Source organism: Hipposideros armiger, unplaced genomic scaffold, assembly GCF_001890085.2.
Source record: "Hipposideros armiger isolate ML-2016 unplaced genomic scaffold, ASM189008v1 scaffold_55, whole genome shotgun sequence".
Classification (NCBI taxonomy): domain Eukaryota; kingdom Metazoa; phylum Chordata; class Mammalia; order Chiroptera; family Hipposideridae; genus Hipposideros; species Hipposideros armiger.
This window is the reverse complement of record NW_017731405.1, coordinates 414,691-430,939: the sequence shown is the minus strand read 5'-3', so window position 1 is coordinate 430,939 and position 16,249 is coordinate 414,691. Positions and strand designations below refer to the sequence as shown.

Genomic DNA, 16,249 nt, shown 5'->3' with positions numbered 1-16,249 from the left:
TACTGTTTTAAGAATATAATTGAAGTTATTTGACCAATTGAGAGGCATTACTTCAGCTAGCAGCACATGAGATGCTTGGTTCTTCATACCCTTGCCTAAATGGGGTGTGATAAAACTTTTGGTCATTGACAATTTGATCAGTAGAAAATAGCATCTTATTATAGTTAAATTGTGTATTTCTATTAGGTTGAACATTTTTTTTCATATGTTTTGGAGCCGTGTACTTTCTTTTCTATGAACTGTTCACTGCCTTTATTTTTTTTCCTGTTGGATTATCATATTTTTTCTTATTGATTTGTAGAAGCTCTTTGTTTTTTAAAGAACATTAGCTCTCATCTATGATATGAATTGCAAGTATTTTTTCCATGTATATTTTTAACATTAATTTAGTTGAATTTATCATTCTCTTTTTAAAAATAGCTTTTAGTTTTTTAACTAAAATCTAAAACATACATTTTAAAATCCCTTCTTTCTTTCTCCATATACATATTTATATTCTCTAATTTTTTATAGTATCTTTTTAAAAACTAGATCTTTTGTAATCTGGAATTCATTTCAGCAGAGAATGTGAAGTCAGGAATCCAACTTTACTTTTTTTAGTATGGCTACCCAGCTGTCCCATCAAGTCAGAATTTTCCCTTCTAACTTGAAACGCTTCCCTTATTATATACCTATGTGTTTGACTCTGTTCTTGACCTTTATAACCTGTTCCATTGATTCATCTATTTATGTCCCAGTACTAGGCAGTTTTCATTATTATATCTTTGCAATTTAGAATTTCTGATAGGGTAGGTTGCCTCTTCATGACTTCCTCCCCCCCCCCCCATTTTCCAGTTGATTTTTTAATATAATATTTAGAATCAGATTGTGATTCTAAATCCTGCCCTTGGCAATTTGGTATTTTTAGAGATCACGTTAAATTGGTAGATTAACTTAAGGAGAATTGATATTTTTGTGATGTTGCATTTTCCTATTCAAGAACTGATATGCCTTCCTCTTTATGCAAATCTTTTCTTTGTTTTCTCTCAGTACCATCTTTAAAATTGTTCTTCATATAAATCTTATGCATTTGTGTTATAGTTGCAACTATTCTTTTTTTATTAAGGTATAGTATTATAGGCATACAGTATTATATTAGTTTCAGGTGTATGGCATGATGATTTGACATTTATGTACCTTATGAAGTGATCACCATAATTCTAGTAACCATCTATTACTGTACAAAGTCAATACAATATTATTGACTATTTTCCTTATGTTGTACATTATTACATCCTTATTTATTTTATAACTAGAAGTTTGTACTACTTCATCCTCTTCACCTTTCTTACCCAGTACCCCCACCCCTTCTAACAATTGCTTTAGTTTGTTCTCTGTATCTGTGAGTCTATTTCTGTTTTGTTTGTTTTATTTTTCTTTTAGATTCCACATATAAGTGAAATCATATGATATTTGACTTTTTCTGTCTGACTTATTTCACGCAGTATAATACCCTCTAGGTCCATCCACATTGTTGCAAATAGCAAGATTGCATTCTTTTTTATGGCCAAGTCATATTCCATTGTGTATATGTATCACATCTTTTTTATTCATTCATCTGTCATTGGACACCCAGGTTGCTTCCATATCTTGGTTATTGTAAATAATGCTGCAATGATTATAGGAGTGCATATATCTTTTTTAATTACGGTTTTTGTTTTCTTCGGATAAATCCCCAGAAGTGGAATTGCTGGGTTAAGGTAGTTCTATTTTTAACTTTTTGAGGAACCTCCATATTATTTTTCATGTGGCTGTACCACTTTATAATCCCACCAATAGTGTGTGAGGTTTTGCTTTTCTCCACATTCTCACTATCACTTACTTGTTGACTTTTTGATAACAGCCATTCTGATAGGTGTGAGGTGATAGCTCACTGAGGTTTTGATTTGCATCTCCCTGTTGATTAGTGATGTTAAGTATCTTTTTGTGGTCTGTTGGCCATCAGTGTGTCTTCTTTGGAAAAATGTCTATTCAGGTCCTCTGCCCATTTTTTAATTGGATTTTTTTTTATGTTGACTTTCATGAGTTCTTCATATATTTTGGATATTAACCCCTTATCATATATATCATTTGCAAATGTCGTCTCCCATTCAGTAGGTTGTAGTTTCATTCTGTTGATGGATTCCTTTGCTGTGTAAAAGCTTTTTAGTTTAATGTAAACCCATTTGTTTATTTTGCTTTTGTTGCCCTTGCCCAAGAAGATATATCCAAAAAATAAAATATTGCTAAGACTGATGTCATAGAGTTTGCTGCCTATGTTTTCTTCTAGGAGTTTTATGGTTACAGGTCTTACATTTAAGTCTTTAATCCATTTTGAGTTTATTTTTGTACATGCTGTAAGAAAGTAGTCCAGTTTCATTTTTTACATGAATCTGTCCAGTTTTCCCAACACCATTTATTGAAAAGACTGTCTTTTTTCCACTGTATTCTTGCTTCCTTCCTTGTAGATTAATTAACAATATAAGTGTGGGTTTATTTCTGGGCTCTCTATTCTGTTTCTTTGATTTATGTGTCTGATTTTGTGCTAGTACCATACTGTTTTGATTACTATAGCTTTGTAGTATAGTTTGAAATCAGGTAATGTGATAGCTTCTTTCTCAAGATTGTTTTGGCTATTTGAGGTCTTTTGTGGTGCCAGTATTTAAATAAGGTCTTCCTTTTGTTTTATTTTGTTGTTATTTGTATATGATGGCTTTTGATTTCTATATTAGTTTCACTCCTAGCCATCTTACTGAATTTTCTCAAGAGAGAGTTTTTTAGCTGATTTTCTAGTTTTCTAGATAAAGTTATATCATCTGCAAATAGCAACAATATTACCTCTTACCTTGCATTTTTTTTAACTGAATGTCTGTCTCTCTGACTTAATGGAAATACTTTTAGTATTTTCCCATTAAGCATTAGGCCCCTAATGGTTTTTTACTTCATAAAGACACTTTTCAATTCCCACGTAAAATGATTCTTGCCCGGTTGTCCATGGTTAGTTGAAAGGGCTCAAGTTAGAAAGGTCTTCATTATATTGGGCAGACATCAGCCTCCTAGTGGCTTCCTTTCATTTGTCCTCTGAAAAAACAGAAGAGGAGACCAGTTTCATTCACATGGCAGCCCTTCAGACTTTTGAGGAGACAGTGGGTCTCCTTAAAAATGTTTCCCTCTGCTTTACAGCATTGGAGTTTAACAAATGTCCTTTGTCCTACCAGTGAAGAGATGAGCAAATTGAGTCCATTGAAGGCCTGCTGAGCACACAGCACCATGATTGTACTACATGATGTGATTATGCTCCACCAGCAATCAGCTTACTGGCTGATGCATCAGGGTTTCTAGATGCTTCCTTGCCCTTGCATTGCTGCAAACTACACATATAAAATCACCTCTTTTCCATGGCACTGTGGTACTTTTAGTGAAAATCCCACGCTTATTACCCAAAATGAGACCTTTGGATTCATGTTTCTTATTATCTTTTGAATTTTGTTATTGGTTCTAGACTTCTAACATTGATCAGTCATATTATCAATAAGGCTAAAATCCCTTCTTACTGAAGCACCAACAACTTGTGTTTCATGTGCCGTCTAATCACTTACCTCAGTTTGGCTATTCTGTGAATTTGAATTCTACTGCAAAATGCAAAGCTCACTGTAAGTCATGTGGATTCAGTTGCAATTATGACAAGCTCTTGGTTTTGAAATAAAAAATTATAATCTCTGGAAGGGTGCCACTTTTCAGATTTCAAATTCCAAAATTTTTGAAATTTTCATTTGGCTTAAAAGCAGGGATAGCTAACAAGAAGACTTTTGTGACATTTAAGGTCAGACAGAATAAATAGTCATGGAAATGAACCATTTGTATCTGAGCTGTTTTGCTTTGTTCTTGGTGCTTGAGCATAAGATGACAACTTATAAACGATAAAACACTACCACATTTCATCTTACTTTCATTTTCATGCTGGTGATTTTATTTCACAGATTCAGTGAGAGCATTGTGTGTATTTGTCAAGTCTGCAAGACCTGTTCAGGTACTGAAAGCAGAATCTGATCCCATATTTTGGCTTTAGGACCTTGTAAACCTTTATTTTTGTTTTTTGTTTTTTTATTTATTTATTTTTCTGATAAACACTAATTCTTTTATTTATTTATTTTATTTATTTTTAGTATTAGTTTCAGGTGTACAGAACAATGCAATAGTTATCCTTTACACCCCTCACAAAGTAACAACTGCCCTCCCACCCCTGCTATCATACTTCTCTATTACAATTCAATTGACTCCATTCCCACACTCTACTCCATGTCCTGTGACTATATGTATATGTAATTATAGTTGACATACAATATTATTCAACATCAGCTTCAGAAATACAGTGCGGTAAAACCTTCATTTTCTAAATGAGTGATAAGACATAGCATACAGTTGACTATAGTATGGGATTTCTTCCTTGACAGACTTCATAAAATTTAAGAGCAAACACCCAAAAAACAGCATCCTTGGCATTTAATAACCTGATGGTTACAAAATAAAGCCGATATGTACTATCCAGTTCGTAGAGATGAAATTTCCTCACTTATCCTTGCCATTTCCCCCTCCCCCAGAGACAGGGCCTGAGCATATGATGTGATCAATTAAATATTTTAATTATAATATTATAATTAATGTACATTTTAAATGATTCTTAAGTCATCAATTCAAATAAAATAAGCAATATATCTACCCAGAATAATATTCTCGATATTAATCATGAAATATATTCTTAATCATAGGACATATTTTTCATTAATTACTGACACATAATTAGTTGTCAGTGGACATGTGGCTCAATTATATCCATCCATTCTCAGCACATCTAAAGATAGTACTCTCTGAGGTTCTTGGTCAGGTGGTAGATTCTGAAATAACAACCAATAACATTTGAGGAGTTTACATTGACCTTTCTGGACGCAAGCACTAAATAGCAGATATACAAATAGACCCAGGCTGCTCCCCTCCCCGCCTCCCTTGCCTCTGAGGAACGCTGGGAGTTTTTGTGCTTTTAGAAATGAGAGAGGGGGTGGAGATTGTTACTCTGTACAGATTTTATGCTTTTAAAAACTTCTACATTTATTTGTTTTCTGAGTCAATGATACTTTTTCCTTTTCCTGGTTCTTCATATAATTCTCTAGGTAGGTTGTGAGAAGTGAAACAAAGAAGTCAACAAAAGTACAAATAAGCTGGAAAAAAAATTATCTGTGGATGAACAGTGGCCACTATTTGATTCTAAAGCTTTTGTGGTACATTCATTAAAAACAAAACAAACAGAAAGAAATACAAAAGCAAACAGTTATTAAAAACCCCCCAAAATCCACCTATTCTGAGCACACACATGAAGGCTATTATACTATTGTTTTCATTGACTGCTGTCCAACGCACATCTCCCAGGAACAGCACCCTAGCTCTTGAGCACTCCCGTGAGGAATTCTTTCATTAGTAAGGAGCCTAACTTGGTACGCTCTCTCTAAAGCTTCTCCAAATGGAGGCCAAAAGGAAGAGCATTTGTGTGCTTTATTTGTATGATGCCCTATGCCATGATATCAAGCAGATTAAAGAGAACAGAAAAAAAGGCACAGAACAAGTCTCGCTCACTGGCAACTCCAGAGAGCTCTGTCTTCAAATCCAGCAAGTCCATTAGTGTTTAAACGGCTGGGCTGTTACAGTGTGCTTGCCAAGCCTGCTGCCCGTTAAATACCACTGCCATCACTTTCTTCTGATGTAAATGGGATTTAAGAATTGCAGTTTGGGGGATTTTATTTGGCAATTAGAATTCTGTTTTCTTGCCAGGATTATGCGCGTCTTAAAAAATACTGTCTCCTTTAGAGGTCTTCAGTTTTTATAACTTTAGCATGGTGGCCGTGTACAAAATCAGCACTCACCTTAAGTTTTCCACAATTCCAGATCTGTTAATATGATAATTAGGATCTTGGTATTGTAGATTGTGTTCTGAATTTAAAAAAAAAATTGTCTGGTTTTATATCAAAAAGCATTTTGGAAATCATACATTGGACAAAAGTTGACAAAGGTAGAAATGATTTGATAAAGTGATCTTAGTGAACAATGACCATCTTGTAGAATCTTGCTTGCAAACTCTGGTGGTCATTAAAGGAGAAAAAGAAAATAAGTTATTTATTATTAACAAAAGATTTTCATTCTGTCATCGTAAGAAACATCCAAACCTGTAAAGAATTTTAATGAGTATATTTTAGCCAAACTGATGACAATTGCCAAGAAGCAAAATTTCAACGGATTAAAAAATTCTCCAGAGAATGACAGTTTTGCAGCTTACTTTATACATCAGAACCAAAGGAGGAGATGTAAGGAGTTTTATGTGATATTCACTGGTAGTAGATTAAGGGGGTGGGAAAAAGCAAAGTGGAGAAATCTTTGGGATAGATAAAAAGTAAAATGGAGGGAGAGTCACATACTTCTTTTATATTTGTGAGTACATGACAGGGAATAATTAACATTTTACAGCACGTAGAGATGGTATTTGGGGAACAACATAGCAATGAGGGGTTCTGTGGCCTTGTGCTCTGGTGCTAGTAGTTGTGCCCTGAGAGGTCCAGAAAAAGGGGTTACTCTGACATTCCAAAGATCTATTATTCTAGATGCAAAAAGACAATAGACAGACTTACTTAAAGTAAAGATTAACATTTGTCAAGGAATCTACAGGCCCAAGATGTGACTACCTGTCATGATTTGCTTTTAGTAAGGAATTTTTATGTTCAGACCGTCCTATGTGGTTCATTTCAGCCTCTTGAATTTGTAGGGTCCACCAGTCTGGCCTCCTCTTAGCTTGTCAGGTTTAGTATGTTGCCCCTTTTTCATTCGCAATTCACTATAGGATTGAATATGATGAGTCCTCTAGCAGTGGTGTTATATTTATAATTATTATTCTCCCTTTCTATTTAGATCTTTCTCTGGAATTAAAGGACTCCAGCTGAAGGTTAACCTCCAGCCCAATGATAATTACTTTTTCTATGTGAGAGCCATCAATGCTTTTGGGACAAGCGAACAGAGTGAAGCTGCCCTCATTTCCACCAGAGGTACTTTCTCCTTTGTACACAGCAAAATATTTTTTTCCCATTCTTTCCCTTCTACCACCCAGAGAAGACATCCTAGAGAGCAACTTCTTAAAGGCTCCAACCTGCTGGCTAGGTTTATGGCATGAGGACCTAAGAATACTCAAGGGTCAAGATGATTCATTTATATTTTCTGGTTTAGAGGTTCTCAACCTTGGCTACCCATGAGCAGTCTGTCAGGGTGCTTAAAAATCACTGATGCCCAAGCCCGGCTCCTGGAGATCCTGATATAATTGATCCGAAGATGGGCTCTGATGTGTGTTTTTAATCTCCCCAGATGATTCTTGTTTGTCTCAGAATTCGTGGGTATGTTTTGAGTGTGCGTGGGATGGGATATTTTTATTTTATTACATTGTGAACGTTATGAACGAGCTTCCAGTCTTAGTCTTCTGTTTATTTGTTCATGCCTACCACATTGTTTGTGCCAATTCATGTTTGTTGAATGAAGAATGAATGAGTGAATGAATGAATAACTCAAGGAGGTGATAAAATGGTTCAGTAACATTTTGCAGAAAATACCCAGATGATGCCAACAAAAAATGTTCAGCTGTTCTCAATTATTGTGAAAAGAACTGAGGAATGGAAAGGTGGTCATTTTATTATTTTATCCTAGACCCAAAGATGGCACAAGATGTAGGGTGGCACATTAAGTGATTGTGGATGTGCCTCGTTTGCGATGTTGTTAGGGACAGCCTAATATTTCTTAAGAGAAGACATGATGGCTGCCTGCCTAGAAATGTTTTCACTACCGTCGCAGCATGGTGCCTGCACCTTCCACAGCTGGGGCCACTCCTTTAGGCTACGCCAGGGCATCTTCACACTTGAACGTGAACATGAATCTCCTGAGACTCTTGTTAAAATACCGATTCTGAGTCGGTAGGTCTGGGAGAGAGGGGGGGCCTGGGAGGCTGCATTTCTAACTAATTCCCGGGTAATGTAGATGCTGCTGGTGTGAGGAGCACACTTTGCGCAGCAGAGCGAGCTCTGTGCGGGAGGCACACCAGGAGAGGTAACCAGCCCCGGGCATCCGCTAACGCCTTCCGGAATTTTCAATGTGGATCTGAAAACACTGCGCAGGGGATTTTGACGTCAGGGGAAAGGGAGACTAAGGCCTGAGGTATGGGAGCTGGCCTAGGGACAGCACTTGACATGGTGGCAGTGTTACAACCCTATTTTCTTAACCTCAATAGGAACCAGATTTCTCTTGTTGAGAGAAACGGCTCATCCTGCTCTGCAGATTTCCGCGAATGGGACAGTGATCAGCTTCACCGAGAGAAGACGGCTGACAGAGTAAGTTGAAGAAGAAAGTAGGAGATGCCTCTGCAACAGAGTATTCTGAGGTCGTGTCACCTCACTGTGGCCTCACTGTGCATATTTTTGTTTTAATGAGCGTGCCTGGGTCGTGGTGTCGAATATACATGTGTATGCACCCATACGGTTTGGTTCTGGTATTTAATAGGGGGAAAGTGAAAGATAGTTCATAACTTGGAGCACATGTCAGTATTTTTATTGGAAATATAAGCACAGATGGCTTGTGTAAAACATAGGCTGTTGTAAGGTATTGTCTCTGGTTTAATGAAAAAAGAATCCAGGTTAATTCTTCTAGGATTTTCAGTAGCAAACCAGATTTTGCATCCCTCCACTTGAAAAGGAATAGAGGAGAATGACATAGTTTTGAGTTTCTAGCTTTGGCCACATGTAGGACTTTCAGGCTTTTCAGACTTTCTTGCCCACCCCCCTACCCCAGCTCCCACAAAAAGAAACATCAAAGTAAAGAAGAGCCAGAAGCTGAGGGAACAGTGGGGAGACTACAATTTGCCTGCCATCTCTCATGGTTATTTTGAGGGTCAAAAAGGTCAAATGGAAGAAAATACCTGAAAGTCTTTTGAAAACACAGGCTGCTGTTGGCACTGATGTGCCCTGGTGTGGGCTGCCAGCAAGCTCTCAACAATAAAGCACTGAGCCAACCAACAATGACTTGCACTGTTTTCCTATCAGGTTGTTATCCACCTGTCTGTGGTCCAGCTCAGGTGTTACCTGCTCCTAGAAGCTGCCAAGCCTTCTCTGGCCCTGGCACCCTCTGATCTTATCTGTGAAAAGGCCTGAGCAGGGCGGAATCATTTTTCAGCCACTCGATCTTGAAAAATCCTCAAGCAGCAGCCCTATCTTCTGCATCTTTGAATCCCCAGAATGTAGCATGGGGCCTGGAACACCATAGATGCTAAAGATATACAAATGAGTGAATTCAGGGGGGAAGAAAAAAAAAATTAACTAATAGATTGAACAGATTGAGCTTTTCTGACTTTTTTGGACTTCTCAAAAAATCAGAAAGAATAGAAATAGGTTGGTTGGTAAGAGTTCATACATAATAACTGGCGATAACTGTAATGTATTTTATAGAATGTTATTTGTTTATTATTAACCTAAAAATTAGCTCATAGATATCAGGCGGGCGGGCTTTGCTCCAGAGAGCAAGGGCCTGTCAGTAGCCACCTCCCTGAAATGAGGTTGTTGGGTAAAGATATGAGAAAATGAAACACATTCCCTTGCATTAATCATTTTCTCATCTATTAAAGGGGAGAGGGAGAAGGTGCTGATTGAATATTAACGCTGCTTAAATAAAAAAAATGCTTCCATGCTGCCTCAGCCACTTCAAAGCAAAATTGAGCAATTCATGCAAACAAGGTTACCCATCAGCAGTTGAAAGTGCTTGGTTCATTTCCCAGTGCCTGTTATAAAAATAGCGAAGGTGAAACAGAAAGAGACCTTTCAACAACCTCTCAGGCACACCTACTACAATCCAAAGAGGCCAGAGTCCCAAAGACTGTTGACTACAAGTCGGTGCAAAGCATGCTCATCCCACGTGGTCAGCTCCACATTGTGCTCTGCTCTGGACTCACCAGGTGTCTGGCTGTTCAAGAGCAGCACCGTGTTGGTCTCTGTGCCCAGTTAAGTCAGCACACACTGGAACTCATTGTTTAAAAAGGTTTTCGAGATGCTTTTTTGCAAGTTTTGGAAGAAATCTTTGCAAGTCGTTTCCTTGGAACTCCCTACCTGCCTCCCTTGTATATTCTTACTCTCTTTGAAAGCAGAGGCTGTGCCATTTCTTTTTATCCTGCCATTATTCTAATTACTTCCCTGTTCCCCGCTCCTTCAAGAGATGCTTATACAGACCATGCATCTTGTGTGTGGCGGTGGAAATATGTCAAATGCATACTGAAAGTTTAAGGAATTCTGTGGTGATCAGGTTGGTGTCAGGGGCACGATGAACAACAAATGTCTTCAGTCAAATTTCAGCAGTTTCCAAGGGTAGAATCCTGCTTAAACTGTGTGTGAGTTTGTGAATGTTGATGTCTATGAGATCAAGGCTGGTGAATCCTGATTAACTTTGCTTACAGGATCCCATCCGTGCTGGGTGAGGAGCTGCCTGCCTGTGGCCAACATTACTGGGAAACCACGGTCACGGACTGCCCAGCTTATCGACTTGGCATCTGCTCCAGCTCCGCTGTGCAGGCTGGTGCCCTGGGACAAGGGGAGACCTCGTGGTACATGCATTGCTCTGAGCCACAGAGGTAAGCTGGAGCCCTGCCTTCCCCTCTTCATCAAAATATTGTGAGTTGATGTCAGGCAGAGATGTCTGAGGGCCTAATGAATGGCATCCCCCTTCCCTGCCCAAGTTCTGAGCCAACTGAGAAAGAAAACAAGAGAGTCAAGTATATGGAGACTAAAATATTCCTCTGATTAGTGAAGAAGCAAATTTAGAGAATGTGGTTTATTCCTGAGAACAAGAAGGTTTTTGGTTTTTTTTATTGAGCTCTATTAATAGACAGGCTTATGCTCACCCAAAGCCTTGTCCAGGCCAACTTCCCTGCCCTGCAAGGCAGAGCTGGTCCCTTGGGAAGCTCATAACCAAGAGATAGAGAAGAGGAAGGGGCATTCGGGCCATGCACAGCCCTCTGTTCCTTCTAAACTCACCCCGGAGTGGGGAAAGACCACATGGGTAATAATGCTAAAAGGGCTTCCTCGACAGAGAAGGAATCAACAGGAGTGAGGAAGAAGTGGCTCTACAATACCCTCCCCACATTAGTCTATATTAGGAGTCGGCAAACTGTAGCCCACAGGCCAAATGTGACCTACTGCCTGTTTATGTAAATAAAGTTTTATTGGAACACAGTCATGCTCATCTGTTTACATATTGTCAATGGTTGCTTTTCTGCTCCAATGGCAGAGTTGACTAGTTCCAACAGAGACTGAATGGCCCCCCAAAGCCTATGGTATTTACTATCTGGCCCATTACTGAAAAAGTTTACTAACCTCTTGTCTGTATTATTATTATTGTTTAGCTGGTTGATGTGAAAAAGCTATTAACCTGTGTTAGTCTCAGGAAGTTAAGGACAACCATGTTATTATGATCTAACTATGCTCACAGGATGGTCTATTAAAAAAGCACTGGACTGGGAGCTAGAAACCTGATTTAAGTCCTGGCTCCAGCCTATTGGGTACTCACCAGAAGTGGGTTAACCCTTTGGGCATAACTGATATTCCTTACCTATTTTGTCAGGGGACAGTGATGACTGTTCTGCTACCTTTTAGGGTTTTATAAGGATCACATGAAATCAGGTACAAGGAAGAGCTTTGAAATTGTAAAGCATCATACAGTGTGAGACATTAAAGCATCAAATGTAATGCTTTAAAAAGGAAGCCTTCAGTGCTTGCAAATTCCCAGAGAAAGGCCCACAGTTTGGGATTTTGTATATATCGGGTGCATATTTCTCCCTGCATCCTGCTTGACAGTTTAATTCTCTGACATGGTTCATAAGGACGCCATCTCCAAGAGCTATTTAAAGTCACATTTCATCAAGGCAGAGCAATTATGATTAATTGATATTCAGCACTGTGCAATGCTTAAGGACCCAGCCCCTACCCAAAGTTGAAAATCACTCAAACCTGGAGTTTATAATCCGTAGATTTAGAGCTGAAACTGTATATTGATTTCATGAAAATTTCCTTAGAACACAAACCAAAGACCAGCCTCCAGTAACAAATTTCTAAACTCTAGAAAACAGAATTGTATGCTCAACAGTTTCAACAACTTTGGTCTTTGGCTCTTTCAGGATGAGGGTAGGGTCAGCACATTCAGGGAGGTAGAGGGTGCCCACCTCTGTGATCACAGCACAGCAAGGTTAGGCCTCAGGTGCCTTCATTTCATGTTTCAAATTAGAGCACTCCTGACCTGTAGGACACTGAGAGAACTGCTATCGCAGACCCTCCTATGTTTTTCACTTTTTCTGGCATCATGATTTTAAACCAAGCAGTATTACTTTTGATTCTATTTGCATAAAATCCAAGCTTTAAGAGTCACAGTTGGAAAGGAGTAATGAAGAGAGTCTGAGGAGAAAGAATCAACTGGGTTTCTTCCTGTCCATTCCTGACAACCCTAGCTCAAGGCGTCCACACCTCCTTTACCAGTTTCATCCCCAGCCACCGTGCCTGTACCCTTCTGGTCTCCATCAACGCCAAGCCACCCTATGTGCCACAACTGGCAACTATTTCTAAAGCATCATTTTCATCATGCCCTATACTTTCTGCTCAGAAAGCCACAGACATTTACAGTGGTGTCAGAACTTGGGTGGAATCACAGTGAAGATGAGAAGTCAGAAAAAAATGTGACCAGGCTAAACGATAAGGAGCCTTGAGGAGAGTAGCCACCAGGGTCGAAACGGGGCCTGGGCTGTCTGCGCCAGCAGTGAGATTCACGGGGGTGGGTCCCACTCAGGGTGGGGGCCTTAGCACAGGCAGTTCCAGGGTCACACAAATGTCTAGAGTCTGGCTTCTGGATGGTCCTTGTTGGAATGGGGACCAGCAGTTCCAAAGAGGACCAGGCAGAAGCTGGGCAGGGAGCCAGGCAGACAGGCTTGGTCTCACGTCAGAGTTCAGATTGGAGAAGAAATGAATGTGCTCAGGGGGAAATGGAGGAAAAGCAGGGCAGGGGAGACTTCAGGCTCTGCGGTCCTGGTAGAGCCCAGGCTCCAAGGAATGTCTGTTCCTCCTTGGCCCCATGGTATGGAGGGACTGACTAGGGCTGGGCCTGCAGGCACCAGGGGCCGTCCATGCCCGGGTAGGGGTATGGCTCATTTGGGCATTCAAAACCCTCTAGACCAGTGCTGTGCCATAGAACATGCTGCAAAAATAAAAACTATGGTGTCACATGTGGCTATTGAACACTTGAAATATGATTGGTAGGACTAAAGAACTAGATTTTGAATTTTATTTAATTTTAATTCATTTTAAGTGGCCACATGTGGCTAGCCGTTACTGTATCGGACAGAGCAGGCCTAGTTCCTGTTCCCTGACTTACCTATCCACACATATCCTCCAAATCATGCACATGTCCCCTCCAGACCTGCCAGGCACATGGGGATGTTCTTCACGACACCCCGGCTTATTCTGCCACCTCATCGTTGCTTCTGCTGGCTCCACTCTTGGATGTCCTTCTCCCTCTCTTCTACCTCTCCAGCCTGACCATATGTTTTGTCTGAGCATGAGCCCATCTGCTCCCCAAGCCTTCCGTAAGAGCCCCAGTCTACACTGCTGCTCTCCATCACTGCCACCTGCAACCTTCGTCTGTGCTGCCGGTTCCAGGACTTCATAATATTCTGTCATAGCTCTCATTAGCGAGGCATTACAAAGATCCTTTATCACAGCATAAGTCTTGCTTATCTTCCTATTGTCATGAACCTCTGCCTTTCCATATGAGCTTCATTCTGTCATGAAGTTGCCAAATTGCCATTTCCTAAATACGCATGCATTCAAGTTTCTGGGCCTTTATGAGCGGTATCGCAGGTTTGAATGGTCCTTGGCCTCCTCCGTCATACCAGAGTCACTTACCCAGATTCTAGGACCCTCGTCTGCCCTAGACCTCCCACCCCTCAGACCTCCTATTGCCACATTCCCTCATCTCTCTTCTCTTCCGTCTCTCATTTCTTTGCTTCCCCTGCTTTCATGGCCCCACCTTCTATTTCTCATACTACCAGGAGAAAACTCCTAACTTGTGTTCTTTTTATGCACAGAGCCATTTAGCTTATCTGTTGAGCAATTTTTCTACCCAGACTGGTCTTGAATCTTTCCTCTCACAACTGAAACAGGTCCATTAAATGGACCTGTTGGTAAACACTTTACCAATTTGTCCCCTGAGCTGGAGTCTCAGCTCTAGCCCACGTTTAAGTCATTAGCAATTTTTCCCTTTCTGCTCAGTGAGTATGGGTTCCTGGGGGCAAGGACAGTACACTCTGGCCCCTCTAATCCCCCGGAGGGCCTATTAAAGTGTGGATACCCAGATATACCCAATGAATACTCATTGAATTGAATTTATTTGAATTGAGAAGATAAATCAAAGGCAACCAACCCATTTAGCTGCAAGGCTGCAAAAACATTTAGAAAATGAAAAGGAAAGCTGGTTTGGGGTAGGGGGAACTTATACAAATGCTAACGTTGGGCAAAAATTATAAAATATTTCTTAAACTTCATAAAGGCCCTTGTGTAAGTTATTATAAATCTTTAAACTGTAAAATTAATGCATTTTATGGAAGGCAAGCCCGCAGTACTTTTAAAAATACATGGCAGCCTCAAAGGAGTTTTATTCAAAGGAATGACACACCATGAATGTGGTAGTTAAAACATGTGGGCCGCTGGGAAAGAATTAGAATGTTGGAAAAAGTCACAAGGGGGGCATCTGTTGGTTATTCTGGGATTGCTTCCTAATGTAGAAGGAGCAACATTATTAAAAATGCTCATCTTTTGGGATGAACTAGGCACTTTAGCATCTAGGAAGGATCTAATTAAAGTATTTGGGACAAAATTATTGCAACTCACTGTTCTGAATGGAAGTTGATCACTGAAAAAAATTGGTTCTCTCCAAATGATCTTCTTTATCATGGTCCTTCAAGACTTCCAAAGTTTTCAATTTCCCATTCTCCTTCATTTTAGATACACATTTTTCTACAGTGGCATCGTGAGTGATGTTCATGTGACTGAGCGTCCTGCCAGAGTGGGCGTCCTGCTGGACTACAGCAACCAGAGGCTCCTGTTTATAAACGCCGAAAGTGGACAGTTGCTCTTTATCATCAGGCACAGGTTTAATGAGAGCGTTCACCCTGCCTTTGCCCTGGAGAAACCTGGAAAATGTACTTTACACCTGGGGATAGAGCCCCCGGATTCTACGAGGCACAAGTGATCCTGGGCTTTCAGAGTTTGAAAGAGCAATAACTCAAATGTAGGGGGTCTATTGTTATTTCCTTTGGGTGCTATACATTATTCAAAATGTCTCCCACACATCTGCAGGAATGACAGCTACATGCGCAGTGATCAGCCCATGAGCCAAACCACCAAGGAAATCTTGTCTTTCAAGGGCAGCGTGTGAGTAAAGAGGATGGAAAAAAACAACCTCCACCGTTTGGTTTATATACATTTGAGTTCTTCCCGAAATTCAAAGGATTTGTACCTGACTTGGGAACCAAAATAGAGAAATGGATTTCAACCTGTTTTATTGGTAAAGGAAAGTCTTGGATGGACAGGTCTGAGTGAAGAGGGAAGATTGTGCTAGGAATACATCTCCTCTGACAAACACAGACTTTTTCCACAAGAAAAATGTGACCTTTGCTTCATTCACTAAAGGATGATGAATCCTAATCATTAGAGAAAGTGTGTTAACCATTCTAAGTTGATAATGAACTCTTTTGTAATATATGCTGTAGAACACGGGTCTTTTTTCCCTGAAATTTTAAATGCAGTAAAGTGCTAGATATTAGAAATCTACAGTTTGTTAAATAAATGGTTAGAGTCTATAAAACAAAACATGTTATGTGAACTTATTATCTATAACTTAGCAGTCTGGCATCCCTGAACTGGGACAAGCTACAGAGTCAATAACTATCACATTTCAGTGTGTTGTACTACTATGAATTTCCATGTGAGAGTTTTACACAAATGTGGTTTTTTTAAAACTTTATTGGGGAACAGTGTGTTTTTTCCAGGACCATTTAGCTCCAAGTCAAGTTGTTGTTTTCAATCTAGTTCTGGAGGGCGCAGCTCGCTGGCCCATGTGGGAATCA

General features: G+C 39.8%; 1 protein-coding gene across 1 annotated transcript in view; it reads left to right on the top strand.

Moving 5' to 3' along the window:
* CMYA5 (cardiomyopathy associated 5) overlaps positions 1 to 15,987 on the top strand; it is a 97,931-nt gene extending 81,944 nt beyond the window's left edge. The window contains exons 9-12 of the mRNA XM_019640997.1: positions 6,970 to 7,103; positions 8,330 to 8,429; positions 10,538 to 10,711; positions 15,126 to 15,987. Coding sequence (XP_019496542.1) covers positions 6,970 to 7,103; positions 8,330 to 8,429; positions 10,538 to 10,711; positions 15,126 to 15,372 — 655 coding nt within the window. The 3' untranslated portion in view covers positions 15,373 to 15,987. The remainder of the gene's footprint in view (positions 1 to 6,969; positions 7,104 to 8,329; positions 8,430 to 10,537; positions 10,712 to 15,125) is intronic.
* Positions 15,988 to 16,249: the final 262 nt, after the last annotated feature.